The 20,661-nt window shown below is 39.6% G+C and overlaps 1 protein-coding gene across 1 annotated transcript; it reads left to right on the forward strand.

Moving 5' to 3' along the window:
• Positions 1-564: 564 nt before the first annotated feature.
• LOC109033394 (fork head domain-containing protein FD4) lies at positions 565-4,014 on the forward strand. Its single transcript, XM_072303485.1, has one exon. It carries the CDS (start codon positions 950-952, stop codon positions 1,658-1,660), a length of 711 nt encoding a protein of 236 aa, XP_072159586.1. The 5' UTR covers positions 565-949; the 3' UTR covers positions 1,661-4,014.
• Positions 4,015-20,661: the final 16,647 nt, after the last annotated feature.

Raw genomic sequence — 20,661 nt, forward strand, 5'->3', positions numbered from 1 at the left:
TAAGAATGGTGTTACTCATAAATGATTTCATAAATATTTGTTTTAGTGTTTTTTCTCGCTTGAAATTTACTAAACGAAGAAAAATAAGGATTCTAGATCCTCTCCCCACTCAAAGTGCACTCTGCGAACGATTAAAATGATCTCCAGTCATGTATTTGATCTGGAGAAAAAATTTGATTCGATTTGAAATTCAAGAGCCTCCCGACTTTCACCCCCGAAGAAAATCCGACTGATTTTAGATCCTCTCCCCCACCCATGGTGCACTCTGTAACGATTAAAATGATCTCCAGTCATGTATTTGATTTGAAGAAAAATTTGATTCGATTTGAAATTCAAGAGCCTCCCGACTTTCACCCCCGAAGAAAATCCGACTGATTTTAGATCCTCTCCCCCACCCATGGTGCACTCTGTAACGATTAAAATGATCTCCAGTCATGTATTTGATTTGAAGAAAAATTTGATTTGATTTGAAATTCAAGAACCTCCCGACTTTCACCCCCGCAGAAAATCCCTCGGCGAGATTCCCACCCACTCACCCGCTCGCGGGGCTCGCAGAATTACGACGCGGCGAGCGATAAATAAACACAAACGAGAGGAGTGTTGAAACCGCGGGAAGGGCCCTCAACGAGCCAATCAGCGCCGGCCCCGCCCCGCTCCCGGATTGGACCACCACCACCAACCAATCACCACGCAGGACCCGCAACTCCTTCTCCCGGCCCGCGTCGTGGCCGCTCCTGGAACCGCTCCGAGTTAGTGGTTTGTTTCTCCTCGTCCTCAACGGGCCCCTGACCTTTCCGTGCTCCATTTCGATAATAGCTCCAATCCCACAACGTGCTTAAATCTCCCCGAAATTAAACGCCGAGTTTAGTGTGGATCGGAACTCAGTGAACTGTGCAGTGCCCAGACGTTTACCTCTTGTGCGGTTTAGTAAATCGTAAAATTTACAAACATGCCTCGGCCGTGTCGAGAAACCTACGGCGACCAGAAGCCGCCCTACTCGTATATCTCCCTAACGGCGATGGCTATCTGGAGTTCACCGGATAAGATGCTACCCTTGTCTGATATCTACCGCTTCATCAGCGACAGGTTCCCGTACTATAGGCGGAACACCCAGCGCTGGCAGAACTCGCTACGACATAACCTGTCGTTCAACGATTGTTTTGTGAAGATTCCTCGGAGGGCTGATCGTCCTGGGAAGGGCGCCTACTGGGCGCTCCACCCGGCCGCTTTGGACATGTTCGAGAACGGCTCCCTTTTGAGGCGTCGCAAGAGGTTCAAGCTCATGAAGACGGACAAGGACCGGTTGGAGAACGAGCTCGCTGCCCTGGCCAACATGAACAGGTTTTTATTCACGCCAAATTCACCCCCTATGATCGACGAGGCGCCCTGTCGGGAGCCCCCCATGATTTCGCCGCAACCCCCGAGCCCCATCTCCTCGGAGCCGCCCCCACCGCGGCCTAAAAGGGCGTTCGATATTGAAAGTTTGATTTCGCCCGATAAGCCCAAGAGCCTAGTCCAAACGCCGGCGGTGGTCACCAGCTGCAGCCCTCGCCCCCAATACCGTATTACCTCCCCCCGCACCCCTCACTTGTTCCCATGCACCCACCCCCGTATTTCCACGCGTCGCAATATTTGTTTAGGTTCAACAGCGCCCCCCTGAGGGCGGTTTGAAGCCTTTATAGTTGCTGTGTTTAGTTTGTTTTATTTTTTGATGTCTTGGCAGTCTGGAGAGCGTTCGAAAGTAGACCCCTAAATTTTCGCCTGTGTCGCACAGATTGGAAAATAATTTTCGAGATCTGCACTTCTTTGCTGGGGAAAAACGCCGTATAAGCCGTTAGAAATTGTTATATTTTCTTTGATAAAATACGAATTCACCGAGAAAATTCTGAATATTTTTCCTTCAATTATTCGGACAATTTTGTTCACATCTTGATGTAAAACATCTGAAAAATTTTAAGGAGAAATTTGCGTAACTTTCCTTAAAAATAAATATTTTGTCAGGGAAAACTTAGTAGAAGCAGCATGCTCACACGGCGTTCATTCTTTAGCACGGGAGGACATTAATTGAATTGACGGAAGGTTCGACTACACATTTAAAGTGCCAAACTGAAATGTGTTGATCTAAATCTAAAGGAACCGTACTTTGGTAATAAGTGAGCTTTATAACGTTGTTCTTAACTTCCTACAGTCAAATTTGCTTGATATTGGCAAAAGAAATAATTTATTGTGTATCATCTTATTTATTTTTTCTTAATACCTGCACAATACCTCTCAACATGTTGATTTTTTTATCTATAATTCTACTGTAGAGAGTATTAACTCTCGATATTGCAGTTTTACATTAATTCATTTGTTTCTAGAGGTTATAAAGGTTGTAGGGTGGTTCAGATATTCATGTAAAAACAACTGCTTGCCCTGAAATGTCAGCTAAAAGCTCAAAATTGCCGTTTATTTTAGATGTATGTCCTACAGTTGAGTCAAAAATTTTTTCTTGTCCCATTTCTTTTAGTTCTTAATTTTTGTACAAATATTCCTCCAAGGATGATGTAATTCAACGCGTTCTCCATACTGCCAGGATAATATAATTGTCTCTGTGATATAGTTATATGTTTATTTGATGTTATTATTATTTTGGGTTTCCTTTTATATTAAGAGTAAATTATACATTTTGACGACTTCAGAGAGATTTATGTTTTGAGCAACGCCTGTAAACTCATAGTTACATTCGCTTGATGCTCGGTGGATTTTTAGCTTCAAGAAGAGAAGTGTTTAAATGCTTTTAATTTGTTTTTGAAATGAATACGTATTGACAATAATAATTTGATAAACTACCTTATTTTCATCCTATTTCTTAGTGGATTTCAAGATTATTGAGATCTAAATTGTTTAAATTTCAAAGAACAATTAAAAATCTTCTTAACACAAATTAACTTTGTAGTAAGGATAAGTTTTAGTATGGGTACAGACTCTTGTGCGAGGAGTAATTGCAATTAATTTGATTTTAATAAATTGCAAGTTAAGAAAGATCGCCAATGTATTGTGCATCAATAACAAGAAAGTTACTTAAATTTTCATTTGATCTCTTATGTCATAAGATTTTGATTTTATATTTTTCAAATGTCGTTATTATTATATTGATTTATCTCGCGTAGTACTTAACTTATCGTATATACTATGTTCTGGCTGGCATGTGAACCCCGCACATCCAAACTTAAATACGTCTTTCTCTCTCTGAAAAATAATTTTTAGTTGGTAATCCTTCATTCGACAGTTCCTTTTTTAGTTTTAGGTTGTTAATTTTGACGAACACTTTAAAATTTTCTGCTGATAAAATCAGCTTCAGACTTTACATTTCCAAATATGTTTCAAATTAATTTAATTACATCTGAATTTAAAATTTGATTTATGCAAAATAAAGGAGTAAATTTTTCATACAAAATAAGGTGGTCTTAAACTTACATTTTCTTATTCCATCCAAATTACACTAAAAATGCCCAATTTTTTAGAAATGAAAATCACATTTCAATAGTTTATCTCTTCTCGTATTTGCTTTTTAGTATAGTAACTCTGTGTAATGTAAAAAAATTCAAAATCTGTCATTGTATTCTCAGACAAATTCACTATCATTGAAACAAATCAGGAAATATTTCGAAATTTTAAAAAAAATAATTATGATTCATTGATTACTACTATTGATTTCGAACTCTTCTTTAAAATTTTAATTTTTTCAATCGTGCATTATCAAATTACCTCTGATCTTTTAAATTTAGAGTCATGTTTTGTAATTGTGATCGTCCTGTTGCAATTTCTGTAGAAAATTTTTAAAATTATCTATATGATTAGTTATATTGTATATATAAATTCGAAGTGTTAATTGTCCAAAATTTATGATTCATGTGAAAACTTGTTTCGATCCTGTATAATATGTGTGTACATAATTAAGAAAACGAATCGCAAATTTTATGCTATGAAAAGAAAATCGAATAAAGTAGAAAAAAATAATTCTCTGAAAAACTTATGTTTTCATTTTCCTTGCTCGACGTATTTCATTTAAGAAATTGATTTTCCTGATTATAACAAAGATTTTTAAAGTAAAGGTGAGGTCATGTCTGTTTAATTTAAAATTGACGATCAGATTCTTAATGAAAACCTCTATAAAATCCAATTAAAAAAACTCTTGGGATTTTTTCATGTTCATGTAATTTTTTTATTTTAAAGAATACGTAGAAATATATTCTCTTTCTCGTTAACCATTAATAAAGCAATAATAACTATTCACTACATGGTTCAAGACACTTTAAGAAGGTTTAGTGAGACTCTACGAGTTACTGCTTCCAGTGGGAGAAATTAAACTTACTTCCTCCAAAAAATGTACGTTCACGTTACAATATATTTCTGCCTCCCAGAAAATCCGCTTATAGCTACTGTTATTGTAGCATTAATTTGACGAATTATTCAAGTATGTGGAAGCTAGAGATCAATGAATAGCTGTTTCAAGTTAATTTCCTGCTATTTTCAAAGATATCTTTTAAACATTACACTTACATTATAATTTACCTGTGCTCATTCTACATTATTTAACTCTCACTAATACTTTTTTCAAAGAAAAACTTAATATATGTGACTCAATGAGATATGGGCAATAATAACTTATTTTCTATTTATCAGGAATCAGCTATTTGTTGACCCAAAAATAATTTTGAATTGGGGTTTCATGAAAAATCATAAAATTATTAACAAGCCAAAGATTGTTGGTCATCCTGCATTCAAATGATTCTCCACAGAAAGTCTACAATTTCTGAAATCAAAATATGCGTTTTCATCATCGATTAAATTATCTAGGTCGTTTTTGGTGATGATTTTTGCGTTTTAGTTCGATCACTTCTAAAAAGTCTTGCTCCGCTGGGAGCAGAAGTTCACGTTTGACTTCACGCCTAGATCTGATTGTGTTTTTTCTTGATATATTTTAAATATTAGAATAAATGATATTTTGAAAAAGAAGAAATGAGAAGAAAACTCTGAAATTTAAAATGGATTAATTAGAACGAATTAGACTTGGATTTTTCGCTATCCATTATTTTACTGAAGTGAAAAACTTTGACAGTTTTAATGAGTTCCAGTAAGTTGTATTCCTGCGCTTTTCAAAATCTGATTTTTTTATTAATAAAATAAGTGGGCCAAATCCAAAAGTATGCAACCGTTTTATAAGAAAACATATTAAAAAAAAAATCCCATGCAAATCAAGGTAGTAGGTCCGCACCCACTTTAAAGTTCGTTCAGATCGTGGAACTTTTTCATCTCTATTTTGTGTATTTTGCAGCACATGTCATGTGACATTAGTTCCTTAGTAGTATCCATTTCTAAAGCAATACTTTTGAATTTCGTAAAAATTTCTCTTCATACGATCCTATGTCAGAGATTTTTTCAAGTCAATGGATTCAGGCAAAATGTATCTGAAGACGAGGGATGAATCAATTAACTGTACATCTTAAGTTATCGATAGGGGCGTTAATTTTGCATCATTATTGGCTAAAATAACACCAAAAAGTCCAAAGAATACACTTATGATGGCAGTTCAAGTTTGAGCACGAAAAATGTAGAAATTTAGACAAAACAGTAAACAACGTTTGCCAAAGCTGTGATGATTGTTCGAAAAATTTAGTTTAAGCGCTGTTAAAATCACCATAATAAAACCACCTTTGTCTTTGAACTTTGACCTAATGTCCTTAAGAGTATTTGAACGTATTTAGCGTAGAAAACTGAGAATTGATATTTGTCACCCCAGACCGGTTTTATGCTGTAATGGACAAATTTAACGCCCATTTTAAAGCATTTTTGCCTGACTCCATCGCATAAAAGTCATATGAGCCTCACTAAGAAAAAACTATGAATACGACCCTTCACTAGAAAAAAAAACACAATGTATCTAGAGTCCAGACTCTTAAAAAATCGACAAGAAAAAATACTCTTGATTCAATCGGATTTTTGATAAATCAAGAACGAAACCTCTTAATTTGAGCGGATTTTCTTTTAATATAAGCAAAAATCTGTTTGAATCAAGAGTATTTTTTCTTGTGAATATTTTCAAGAGTCTGGACTCTAGATCTAATGTGTTTTTTTTCCAGTGTTTCGTGCATAGAAATGGTGAAACTTCCAAACCACGTGCCTATCTGGTTTGCGATGCTTTAAAATCTGCGCTCCTATTTTAATTTTTTTAAGGAGAGAAAAAATCAACATTATTCCTTAAAATGTTCACAAAATATTCTTCACCCGGAGAGGAAAAATCGCGGCAGTTTTCGAAAATTGCGATTGAGTAGTTTCTCATTTAAAAAATACAGCATGACAGGGAGTCTCCAACACCGCAGCCCGAAATACGTGGTTTGGAAGTTTTACTATTGATAGGCTTTAGAGTAAGGCTTAGAGCTATTAATGACGCCGTCTTGGTTATTTTCAGTCTGAAATTTAGTAATACTGCGTTGAAACGAGTGAAATGATTGAACGAACTAAGGCGATGTAAATAGTGAACAGTTCTTATTTATTCCTTAAGGTTTTTCGTCCTGGTAGTCATCTTCAGAGCATAAAATTATTGCTGGAAAAAATTTCGGTCGTATGTACCAAACTTCGGTGTTCCATATCTTCCCAACTAATTCGGTTCGTCAAACTGAATTTTCGGTTTGTCAAACCGAACTTTTAGTTAGAGTAACTGAACCTGTGCAGTAAAGTAAACTGACGAACTAAGTTCGGACATAAATACCGAACGCTCGGTTACATGAACCGAAAGTTCAGTTTGACAAAACGAATATTTGGAATGATATGGAACACTAAAAGTTCGGTTCACCTGAGCTATTTTTTTTTTTTTTTTTTTTTTTTTTTTTTTTGGTGTACATATACCTCACACAATAAATACAAAATGTAAAACTACTGTTTTCAACATAAAATTCAGCGTAATTACAAATATTTCAAGCTGATCCTATCAGCAAGGATTGCACGAAGTCTAATTATTCGCTAAATCAACTTACTTAAAAAATGCTGAGTTGACAACGGTTATTTTCACGTTCCGCATTGTTTTTGATCCTCAAAACAAACACTGGATAAAAATAAGCTTAGCTCAAGCATGATGATTCTTGAAATCGCCGCCAAGAATTTTTGTTTATCTTGAATTGAGCTGCATTTTTCTTGATACAAGAAAAATAATGCTTGGGTTAAGCAAAAAAAGTAGTTTCTATTAAGCATAAAGATTTCAAATTTAAGAAAAAATACTTATTGGCGGCAAATTTAAGATTCATCTTTTCCGTGAAGACCCAAGTGATGAGCGGTGAAAGAAAGCGGGTTTTAGGTGTAGCAATTGACATCAATGTTCGCGTGGCTGATAAAAATAAGTAGCTGCTACTTCACGTTTTCCAACGAAACCCCGGAAGGACCCGAATCTGATCTCCTTCATTCCTGGCACGGGGCAGTAGGTCCCGGGTAATTTTGTGCAGTTAAATCAACCCCCGTCCGCCCCTTGCCCCACCGTGCCCCCGGTACCCAGCCCCATTGTTAGATCATCGCTTCAACTTACACTTTCAATTGAAGCTCCTTCGATTACCGGCTCTCTATCTCCGCGAGATAAACGTCAGATTTTTAAGGACTGGGGTTTTTTTCACTGGCCGCTACACAGTCCAACCCTAGGCGCCTCACAGTCTTAGAGCATAATTGCTTCACGTCGCGGCTTAATTTAGAAGACTTTAAAAGTCATAATGGACCACTAGACAAGGTACGAATTTAAGCAATCTGAAACATGTTTCTTAACCAGAATTTCACGAAAAACACGATTCACACGACAAAAATTACTGAAACCAACTCTCAATAAAGATATTAACGTTTTTATTACACATTGGTTACGAGGAATTTGAACTGCCCGCTCACAAGAAACTCAAAGCTCTACGTGAGTCAAATAGCGCACAGCAACTGTTTCAGCAAGCTACTCAATCGGGCAATGTTCATTTTCCACCATGTGTTGATCAAACTATAAGCAATTTGCTATAGCTGAGCCAAAGCGTCAAGATCGAAGTTGCCAGATTTTTATATAGCAGAGACTGTCATGATAACGTTTAGCGCCCGATATGAATCACGTAGAGCATTGAGTTTTCATGAGCGGCTGGTTTGAATTCCCGCATCAAGAATCATTAAATATCTTCGTAAGCAGTTGATTTCGTTAATTTTCGTTGTAAGCATCGTGTTCTACGTGAAATTTTTGTTAAGAAACATGTATTAGAATGGTGAAATTCGTACCTTGTCTAGTGGTCCATTCGAAAATTTGAAGATTGCTGGCTCTCCTCAGATTATCATCTTCAAGTAGACATACAATTCCCTCACGAAAGAACGTAACTACATTTAAAGTTTGCCGAATTATCCCTCGAAAATTGCATTTTACCAAATCTTACTGATTCCTAGAAATTTGAAATGAAATTGAATGAAATTTACTGATTTTTCTTCTGATCTAATGCATGAATCAGAAAAATTTTGGACCAACATTGGACAGGTGCATTTTTGTAAAAAATTGAATTCTTTTAGTCAAGGAAAAGCTTCTAAAAGCTTCTAAATTAGGGAGGGGGAGGGGGTCAAAAACTCTGAAAAAGATTCTGACGTCATTAAGGGACAGCCCCTTGGATATGATCTACCTTCAGCTACAGATGATAAAGCATGGAATCCATCATTTTCAAAATGATAAAAGCGTCCGCTACAACCACCTGCTGTTTCCACTCGTTACCGGCGAAAATTTCCCTGGAGCGCAGGCGCGTACTGCCTTGCAAAGACAAAACGCCGTATGAACATTCCTTCGTTGCCAAATTTCCTCGGATAAAATATTGAATTCGGTCGGAATTTAGAAATATTTTTCTCTGGCATATATACTGCCGTGCTGAGGAAGAACGCCGTATGAGCCTTCAGACGTTGCCAAGACTCCTTCGATAAAAACCGAATTTACTGGGAAAATTGTGAATATTCTTTTTCAATAATTTTTAGACTATTTTGTACGCATCTTGATCGAGAAAATCTAAAAATTTCAAAGAAAAATGTGCATGAATGTCGTTAAAAATACATGTTTTATCAAGGGAAATTTGGCAACTCTCGAATGTTCATACGGCGTTCTTCCTTAGCACGGCAGTATACGTCTCTTCGATAAAACTGCGAGGAAAATTGTCCTGAAAATTGTGGAAGAATACATTTATAAGTTGACCCGAAAATGCGTATTTTATGAAGGGGAATTTGGCAACGTCTGAAGGCTCATACCGCGTTTTTCCCGAGGGTAAGTAAACGTTTGGCGCTTCTGGGCGTCGTAAAAATCTCCGAGTGGGAAACGAGCGGTCGGGTCTGGACTCTGGAGCGGCTGTCCAGGCACTTTTCACGGGAAACCGAGTAGAACGAAACGGAATAGCATTTCATAATTTTCAGTCGGTTTGTTTGATTGTGTCCATCTGGGCATCTGCCGGAGCTTCCAGCGGACTGACTGGTTCGCCGATCGCGGACCGGTCTCGTTAACCGAGCTTGTTGGGGCTCTCCGCGCTGGCTGCGCAGCTACCCGCGATGATCTACATCATCGGAAACTGCAGGCCGGTAGCTTTCGAGAGTAAAACCGAACATTGCAACCACCTTTTACACTTTTGAAATAGTATAGTGTGTACTTGACGAAGGTCAATAGCAGTGGCGTGGCGTGAATTGCGATATATCGATTGTTATGCCATTTGGACTGAGTTAAGCAGAAAGGAACCAACCCACATTATGGAAAAAATTGAGTTATGAGTGGTTTTGAACTCAACCACTGCTCTACTCTCTATCGCCAAAAATTCAAAGTTTTTGTTGGAGCAAATTTTGCAGAAATTGAACTTGAAGTTTATCTTTTACATTGAGTCTTATGCAGGAGCTAAACTTTAAACCTCTTTTTCTCGGTTCGATCCCGATGTGGCTTGGTTCCTTTCTGTTTAACTCCGGCCATTTAAACCTATGATAAAGAATCGATTATTAAGGTGTTCCCTGCGAACACCCTAGTTGTCGATCCTTTTCCAGAGGTTTAAATGGCATAAAAATCGAGATATCGCAAAGCACGCCACGCCACTGGTCAATAGGACGTATTTCTACCAAACAGAACTATGGGCGGGTGGGAAAGATGGGGCGAGCTCGTAGGGAGCTGGATAAGAAACAATCTAAAAGTGGGCTTGATTCCTTTTGAAGAATTGGAAAAGTGGGATTTTAAATTCACCAAATAGAAGTATGTGCCGACTGTCTGCGAGACTCATGAGCTGTGGGCAAGGCAAAAGAGTGTTGTGAGCAGGGCTCATCAATTAAAGACTCGGATGACATCACTGGCGCTAATTACAATCCTCATTCACTCTTACGGCCCGAGAACTAACGAGCACACCCCATAATTCCCACCCGCAAATAGTTCTGTTTGGTAGAAATACCTCCACTAGTTAAATCAGGAACTATGTCACCTGTCAAATAGCAAATTCAGTAGCAATAAAGTCGCCTATGATCAAAATTGGCCTGATGCAAACGTCAACTAGAGCAAAAAGAAGAGTTACATCTTAAAGCAAATGGCTCAAAAATCACGAGCGCATCGAGAAAGTCTGAAATACACCCTTAACTTCGCAAACTGCGTAAAATATATGTTTTTTTAAGCTTTTTCCTTCAAAAGCAATAATACGGCACAGTTCGCATTTTTCAACTTCATCCATCGAAATACTCCACATCCACTTTGCTAACAGAAAACAACGGATCACACGTTAAGACGAAGCCAGTACATTATGTTCTCGTTTCGGCTAGAAGTGGCCAGTGCCCCCCATGGCTACCACACGTAGACTTGCAAAACCGCAAGAATTAGGTGAGCAGCCTTTGTTTTCGTCTGTTTACATTTGTTTACACGCTGACACGGCGATTGTCCCAGGTCGGCAAAGCGAAAAGGACTCCGGTCCGAGAGCGGCAAAATCGTCGCCCCTTAAACGTAAGAACGTATCTCGATCTCCGCATGAGCCCCAAAAAGCATGCAGTTATACGTAAAACAGAGCTCAAGTGGAAATTGAGATACGCGGTTATATGAGAGGGACGACGAAAGAAGTCGGGAGGTTATTCGCACTTCCCAGTTTTATGGGCTGAGGTCCACCACGGGCCATTCAAGCGGGGGCCCCCCACGGCTCGCCGGTCTCCTCGGGGCCCATCTCGCGACAAGGAGGATTCATAAAGAGCCGCGCGACTTTATTCGCCGTTCGCACCCGGGCTCTTTTCTTCTGACTCCATTAACGCGTCTGTTTTGTCTGCTCTTGTAAGGGCAAGGTCAGCCGCGGAGTCGGAAAAGCGACATGCTCGCCGACAGTGAGAACGATGTCTTACGTCTTACACTGCCGTGCCAGGTAAAAACGCCGTATGGACATTCGCAAGTTGCAAAAATTTCCTCCGGCGGAAAAATGATCATTCTTGACGAAAAGTTATGAATGTTTTTCCTCGAAATAGTCAGGAACTTTAGGTAAAATTACGAACGAAAACCTCTGAAAAATCGGAAGAGAAATATTCACAACTTTTCCTGTAAAATCGTGATTTTTCCGAAGAAATTTGGTAACGCCTGATGGCTCTTACAGCGTTCTCCCTTTGCATGGTAGTATACTAGAGTCCCTTTACACAAAGAGATACACCACATTGGATCCTGGATGTCGCAAACGGCCATGGAAATTATACGATCAGTAATGTTTTTCGTAGTCTTTGGTCAACGGTGTAAGTCGACAATCACATAACTCGGTTTGCGACGTCGCAGACTTCCTGTCATACTTTATTTTTTAAACGGAAAACCACTCTACGGCAATACTTTAAAACTGCCGTGATTTTTCTTCTCTGTGCGAAGAAAATTCTGCAAAAGCTTCAAGGCGTAATGTCGATTTGTTCTCCTTTAAAAAAATAACATACATAGAGGCGGAGATATGCAGACACCCCAAATGAGATATGTGATTGCGGACTTACGCCGTCGATATACCGCGACAAGAATTCTCGTTGAACCAATAGGACCAAATTTTGTAATTATGAACTAGAATTTCTGGCTCATCCACAAAGACACACATCCCTAGGAATTTAATAGTAAATACGTTATTTTTAAACTATGAGTAAAAAATTGGAGTCTCTTTAATGGCAAAATGTAGTTCAATTGGGTATTTCTCTAAAGCGACAAGATCTTCCTTCGGACTACTAAGAGGACTCTTAGAATCAAGGATTTTTCATAAGTTTCAACAAACACTTCATCAAAGAAGTTGACAGTGTCAACAGAGAATCCCAGATGTGCATTATGACGTGAGACCTGTTATGCATATATTCGTATAGGTCTCAGGGCTCATGCCTTAGTACACATATTTCTGTTCGGTAGAATTACGTCCAATTTCAGAAAGGACACCTCAACAGTATACCAGAAGCACTGCCCACGGTTCGTATTTATTAAGTTTCATTCACTTTATCCGATCCAAACGCGCTCGAGAAAAAGACTGGAACGAAACTGTTAAAGATCCGCCGAAACTTGAAAACCCGCCGACGACCTTAATCGAGCCTAAACGCCGCGCCCTTCGCATCGCATCCGAGGGTGGATTATTAGCGGTGCGAAGTCCTTTCGGACGTCGCTCACGCAAAGGAACCTATCCCCACCTCCACTCCCACAAAACATCGTATCTCCACACTGTAATACTCGAGGAGATACGCCCTTTTCCAAACCCACACATCAAAATAAACCTCTTCGGCTTAACGCCGTCCACTCATAGATTAATTACTACAAATTGTAGCGCGGCGGGAGGGCCGCGCGCCGATGGCCTGACTACCTTTGCAGGGCCGCGCGTTGGGGCAGCGTTGCCAAACTGACGAGTTTCTCGTATTTATGTGTGAGTGATGTTGCACGATTTGGCAATTCGTGATAAAAGTGATTGATTATGTAAGCCCGTTGGCATCGGCACCTGCTTTGAGGCCTTTTCGGTTTGGTGCGAAGTTCTCGCTTTCTGGACGGGCCACGATTCTGATCGAGATGCTGGTGTGGATTTGATTTCTGATTTCGGCCCCGGCGTTCTTGCCAAATTGTATGGTGTGCGGATTCTTTTGATGCGGAAAACATTACGAAGGGATTCTGGAGGTGGCAATGTCGAGCCAAAGTTGCGCATGTTTACAGTTTGGCAGGCTCCTGGTGGATGGGTCTGCTCATTCAAGAACCAAACTCTTGGAAATTCGATAAAATATCATGAACTTTGAAAGACGGCAAGTCTTTCCTTAAATATTGGTTAGAATCATGCAAAGGGGACACCAGGACTTTTTAAAAAGGGCATGTACGACCAAGAGACTAATCGGACAACATTTTGCAGTAATGAGAAATGCTGGATGCTTCGCAGTCCGCGACAACACATACATTTAAAGACAAATAAAACAGCGGAAAACGAGGTTTTTTAAAAACACTTGATAAAAGGGATTCGACTGGAGACACTACAGCCCTCTTCAGTTGGATAAGAAAATTAAAAAAATTTGAAATTTAGTACTAGGTTGTACGTTTCCAAACGAGATGATTAAAGTTGTTATGGGAACTTGATAACATAATGAACACAAAACCGAGCGGAAAGCGGAAGTTCCGCATTGCAAACTGTAGGTATTGCAAATGATGCACAGTGCTAATTTAGTTGATTTACAATACAAAATTTGTGTGCAACTTTCTTAATGCAAATGTGGTCCAATTGGTGTAAAGCGTTAACTTCGTTGGGTTATAACAAATTGTGCGCACAATACAAACTTTGTTGGTGTGCGTAAATAGTGGGTTGGCTAGCTCAAGACCAATCGGCTGTTTGTGTTACTAATGTTTCCCCATCTTGACATTATGATTATCTCTATCTGGGGAACAATTTCATTGTCTTTGTTTTTGATTTTCAGTGATTATTTTGCTCCAAATTCAAAATCAGCGAGATATTTTGCAGAGAACATTGCAAAGTACGATGTGGCAGCCGTGCAAACTAACTGCTTACCTGCGCACGATCACCGAGCTTGGAATGAACAAGTCATCAAGGTGAAGGTGGATTCCGAAGAGGGTGAGATAACGCGGTTGGAGGTTAGCGTCGGAAGGTCTAGCTTTTCGGCTAGGGATGACGGGAGGTATTCGAGGGACCCACACCCTCCCCTTAGCCCTCCAAGTTGATGTTTTATGATAGCTAATACTAATACACTCTGTTTTCTCACTGTTTCCCCGCGCTGGTTGTTATGGTGGGCGTCGCGTAATTAACGATACAGCCCAGTCATTGGGGGTCCCCCTCCCCCGCCCCCCATCGAGAGACAATATATCTATTAAAGACCCTTCGATGTATCTGTATGAACTATTTGTAAAGCATGTTTCCTCCGGAGACAGGGCTAGTAGTAATGCTCCTTGATGGCAGAGATTGAAAGTTCACGCCTTGCACCATCGCGCCTTCAATTTTACAGATACAACACGCACATCCATCAAGCACGAATAGTTGTATCTTTGCGCCGTAATCAAATGTGCCCATTCTCTTGCTGTATTTTCATGTTTTGTTGGCTCCATTCGTCTTATTTGTAGTGGTGCCTTAAGGACTGCAATTTTCAAGTACTGGCAAAAAAGTCTATTGGATCCAGAATCCAGGCTCATAAAAAATTAGACAAGAAAAATACTCTTGATTCAATCGAATTTTGCTTGAATCGAGAACTGCGCCTCTTAATTTAAGCGGATATCTTTTTGATTCAAGCCAAAATCCGATTAAATCAGGAGTATTTTTTCTTGCCAATGTCTTAAGAGCCTGGACTCTGGATCTCTGAGACTTGTTTTTCAAGTGAAGATTTAGGTAAAATTCATTTTTTACACATTAGATTAGTCATATTAGTCATTTTAACCAACATTATTAGATATCATTGTTTCACATCAGATACTTTCTCAAGGAAGCATCAAAACCAATTTTTCAAGCACGCTTATGGTATTTTAAACTAACAATGCACTTTCAATGCTTCCGTGTAAGACTGTTTTTATTAACACCGATGTGCTAAGTGCAAAACCACGTACATCGATCGCGATGTTTTAAAATTCCCACTCTCATTTTATTTCTTTAAATGATAACAAGCCAAATTTTTGAAATTCGCACAGAATATTCTCCTGGCACAGAAGAAAATCGAGAAAATTTGCAAGAAATTACATTGACTAGTTTTTCAAAGATAAAATGAAAAAGTCTGACAGGAACATTGCAGTGTCGCACACGGAGATTCGTGGTTTCGCACTTTGGCCATCGATATGCAAATAAAAAGAAGAAAATATTAGTTTGATTTTGGGTAGTTCTTTAATTTTTTATCAAAGTAAATGACAGTTAGTCCCTCCAGAGTGTACCTGTGCTAAAAACTTTAAAATCACAAGTTGGAACCCGTTGCGCGAGTTTGAATGATCGCGCTGAACACTGCGGTCGGTGCGAGACGCCTGCAACACTGCATGAATACTTCACGCATTGCGCCTACTCCACTGCGGCGCGGCGCGCGCTGTTAGTCCCTGCAAGACTGCATGGATACTTCACGCATTGCCCATCGGTGCGCGCTTCAGTCGTCGCGTTTCCCCGTTTCCCGTCCTATGTAAACGTGCAACAGCTGAACCGTTTGTTTAACGTTCAGCGCGGAATTAGCGCTCAGGAAACCGAGGTGCTGGCGAGCACCAGGGGCTTCCACATTTGCGAATTGCCTACTCTTTAAATTGAAGGCAGTTTACGCTTCACGAAAAACGAAAGATTCATTTCAGGCTACGACTCTCCTTCCCCCTCCGGTGCTACCCCCGTGGTCATTCTAATCAGGGGCAGTTAAAATATTAATAGGGATACCACATGATATGTTATTTCCAGACATGAAAATTGAGTACATACCTAGAAAATAAGTAGGAGACTCGTGAATTTTTCACAAAAACCAACAACTCCATTTATGATCTTTTATACACAGGGCAGGCAGTCTCCATGGGGTGAACTGGGAACTTTTCGGAATAGGGGGCAGAAGGACAGCTCATCAAAGGAGTTTTGGGGGACCCATTTTGTTCCAAAGGAGTGTTCGGGGAATCTTGAAAAATTGAGTCTTCTCAGGAGCAATTTCGAGCTACTCTTACCGGAGAACTTATCCAATTTTCAACATGTAAGATATGTCATGCAATTACTTAACAAAATCCTTCACAGTACTTAGGAAAGGCCATGTAGGTCTCTGAGCAAAGCCAGGTGCTACACTGCCGTGCTAAGGAAGAACACTGTATGAACATTCGAGAGTCGCCAAATTTCCTTTGATAAAATATATATTTATGAAGAAAATTACGAATATTTTTCCTTGAAATTTTCAGGGATTTTAGATCAAAATACAAAAAATATTCTCTGAAAAATTGAAAGAAAAATATTCATAAGTTTACCAGGGGATTCGTGTTTTATCGAAGACAATTTGGCAACGCCTGAATGTTCATACAGCGTTTTTCCTTAACACGGCAGTACAGCACTCCGGTTGATCCGACCTTAGATTGCTGACAAATATTTGTGTTCTTTTCTTTTTTTCCCAGTTCACACGTGAGTGCGACAACCCCGCGACTGAAACGAGGAAGTGGCGGTGAGCAGATTGCAACTACAGGTGTATTCTCACAATCGGATGCTCGGGCGATATTCGCCCCGGTGTTTGTAGACGCCGCCTCACGCCTCGCGCTCACCGCAAGTGGATGCGGAGCACCCTTTAGCGTAATTGCCCCCGAAAATTGAGCGGGGAGTGATCCAACCCGGACTTGCTCAGGGCCTGGGAGCCGGGACTTTGAGTAATGCACCAAAATCACGCTCCGCGAGGTTCCGCCGCGCCGCGCCGCCTTGCGGTTACGGTTACCAGCCTCGAAGAGCTCTTGAGGTGAGGTGTCGTGAAACTGGGCCGATCGTCCTTGCGTAGGTGTCTGAAAATTACGAGAAAAAATAAAGAGAAACGTCATGCATAGGTGTCAGTTACATACAATGGACTTCATTTTGCAATTGAATCAGTGAGTTTGAAAACACACCAACTCGGGGTTTTTTTTTTCGATTTTCACTTTTTTACGGTTTAGTACCACTTATGGATAGAAGCATCTGCACGCGAAAGGAAATTTCGAAATTGCAATCGGAAGTGCTCCAAACAGCGACGGGAATAGGGGAAAATCGAAGTTTTTCATTGGAAATACCAATTTTTGGCCATTTCAAGGGAAAACGGGTGACCATCCGATCTTGCGGTTTTCTTTTTTCGGTTCAGTATACCTTGTGCCAACTAGAGATATAAATATTCAAGAATTATTCAGGTCGAAAAATATGAATTTTCCAGGGCAAACTATGAAAAATCAAAATCTAAAAGTCGGTGAGAACGAAAACACACCAACTCGGAAATTTTTAAACGCTTAATTTTCTGTGATCAAACATGGTGTATCGATTTCAACTTGGTGCTTTACAAAGTCTCTAAGTACGTACTTGTCCTTTGGCACCAAAAAGGTTTTTCTTAAACTAACTTCTTCGCCCGCTGCGCAGTTTTTAGGAGTTTCCTGAACAATTTTTTTTCCGAGTTGGTGTGTTTTCGAACTCACTGATTCAATTAGGAACTACACAGTTAAACATTTCCGTGTTTTGTGTTACTCTGAGTTACTCTTTTCTGTGTCAGATTAACCAAAAGGACTATGTTGCTCTAAAATTTTTTTTGTCAAATCGACCCTAACCGTAGGTTACTCTGAGACATCGGGGCAAGAAGAAAGAGCACCGCGGAACTAAATTATGTACTCTTATTTTACTCCCTGTTACTCAGAGGGTGCGACCGGTGAGTGGTCAGCTCATTAAATTACCACCGATGTGATCCACATTCGATCCTCGTGCTTTTCTCGATGACTTTTAATGAGGTCACAGATTTTCAACACAAGAATTTGGTGGATAAAACTAACACACGAAAAATTACAGCTTGTGTTATTTTGTGTATTAATGGCCATATTAACACAAAATTTTGATTAATTTTTCTCACCGTGTGGAATTCCTGACTCACTCGAAAAAACACACATGTCAATAGGGGAACTGATGATGCATACGTTGTTTTAATACTGAGTTAAAAATTGTAGTTCCAAAATTGCAAAATACTGTCAAAATTGTATTTGTGTCCGTCCATGCTGGTAAAATTTTCAAATATTGCAAATTGTAGTCCAAATGAATTACGCTTTTTCAATAATTTGTTTTCAGAGTTTTTAAGCTCGGTACCAACATGCCTCACTTCCACTGGAAAGATGGAAAAATGTGTTAAATTTGTTTTTAAGGTGATTTGTCAAGGTTTCTGACGTGATCAAACTGGTACGCAATACACCGCATCGATTATGTGATTAATTACGGCGGATTTTTCACATACTCTATGCGACACATCGCACACCAGAACCGGTGACAATTTATCCTAAAGGAGGTTTGCAAAGTCATCAAGAAGATGCAAAGTCAAAGAAGTAAATGTTATCTCCGCGGCAAAGATTTCGAGCTCATCGGATCAGCAACTCAACGAAAAACACGACTCATAATACCGACAATTTGACAACGGTGACTATCCCGTGGACAGGAAAAGCTAATTATTATATTAGAGAGATACTTAACCTTACCTTTTTCTTAGCAGCGATCCGGAAATCCTCGCGCATTGTGGGAATCTCGGCTCCTAACAAAGGCACTTAAAACACCCCCCTCTCTCCGCCGCGTCGCGCCCGCGCCCTCAACCCTTCACCCCTCTCGATTGTCATTTAATACAAAGAAAAATGAAAACTAAACAGTCGCGGGAGAGGCGGAGAACCGCGGAACACGGATACTGTTTTACGTATAAAAAAATATCACGGCGAAGGAAGGGGAGTTCTTTAAAAAAAAACTTTCGCCTTTCGGTTATTCCTGCTTTGTTTTCCGCCGAGACATTGTTGTCTTCTCGTTCATCGATACCGGGTACGTGGCGTGCTTTGCGATACATCGATTCATCCGTCGTTTAAACCTATGGAGAAGAATCGAAGAACCGGGTGTTCGCAGCGAGCACCTTGATAATCGATTCTTTACCACAGCTTCAAATGAGGAAATATCGAAAATCGATTCATTCGCGCCTCGCCACTGATCAACACTGCCGTGCGAAGGAAGAACGCCATATGAACATTCGAGAGCTGCCAAATTTCCCTCGATAAAACACGTATTTTTGACAACATTCATGCATACTTTTCCTTAAAATTTTCAGATATTTTAGATTACATTTTGTACAAAATTGTCTGCAATTTTTGGATAAAAATATTCCCAATTTTCCCAGTAAACTCGGTTTTTATCAAAGGAAACTTGGCAACGTCTGAGGGCTCTTACGGCGTTCTTCCTTAGCACGGCAGAATTCAGAATCTTAGTTTTATCATTTGTGTAGGTTTTTTTGTGCGATTTGACAACCGGTCGGACTTTTTTCACTCCATCGCGGGGTGCTATTTTGATAAACTAAGCTTTTAATTCTTTCATTGTCCACCAGACCGCGTCTCAATGGTTCCTGAATACTGATCGACTGGGTTAATGAATTATTCCGATCGGAGTCAATTCTGAAAAGCTCGCTTTTTACCCGGTGTTCATATAAATATGAAGTGGATGTTTTGACAGGCCGAAAAAAAGTCTTTGTCATTGTTTTCCGTTCCTTGTCTAAAAAAGTCCCGAAGTTTGAAACTTGAATTTCTCGTTGGATATTTTCCATCAATCATTCGGATTGTTTTAATTTAAGAGTCAAATCACGATATTGCGTGGCGCTGAGATTAGTGAAAAATTGGTACAGAGAATGACGATTGTCACTTGTCAGGTTGATGTAGATATACAGTATTGCAACTCACATTTCATTGAATGGAAAAGTAAATTCACCCAAAGGTCCATCTGAGAATTTTATCCACCTCTTTTCATATTAAATGATTTCTGCAAAAGAAGTTCTTAAGAACCACTTTAAATTGTAAGGATTAATAGAGAGAGGGAAACATTAGGATACGAAAGGAACAAATCCGTGTTACAACACTGTTTCAACTCTTGAGTTGCTCAAATTGCACCATCAAGTTGAAACGAAGTTGATTTCTCGTTCTCGTAAATTATTCTACGTTAGCGCGAGAAGCACAGGCAGTGCAACATTCTAACTTTTGCAGCTTATCATAGTATAAATATTAAAATATTTTTCTGCGAAGGAATCAAGTAAAATATATCGGACGTTTCGTATCGATGGTTATTGAAAACACAAAGATCCTCGATGAAGTTACTCGCCCTCTGAACATCGCGCTAGACGAGAATCATGATACAACTATTTCAACTCCTGAGCCGCACAAATTGTATCAATCGAGTTGAAGGCGAACTTGATTTTTTGTTCCCGTAAGTTATTCAGTTGTAAGCGTCCGAGCGGGGCAGCAATCTTGTTTTTGCAACTCACTATCAAAGTTGCTTTCTACAAGCACTCTCCCGACATTTCGGCTCGTTTAAAATTCCTTCGAGCATTTTGACGGTATAAGTCGGCAATCAAATAACTCGATTTTCGACGTCGCAAACTTCCTGCCATACTTCATTTTCTAAACGGAAAACTATTCAACAGCAATTCTTTAAAACTGCCATGATTTTTCTTCACTTTGCGAAGAAAATTCTACAAAAACATCAAGAAATGATG

This window comes from Bemisia tabaci, chromosome 8 (genome assembly GCF_918797505.1).
Source record: "Bemisia tabaci chromosome 8, PGI_BMITA_v3".
NCBI lineage: Eukaryota > Metazoa > Arthropoda > Insecta > Hemiptera > Aleyrodidae > Bemisia > Bemisia tabaci.

Bases quoted from the DNA above. Each gene is read 5' to 3' on its own strand.
- LOC109033394 (XM_072303485.1), top strand. From the start codon at position 950: ATGCCTCGGCCGTGTCGAGAAACCTACGGCGACCAGAAGCCGCCCTAC.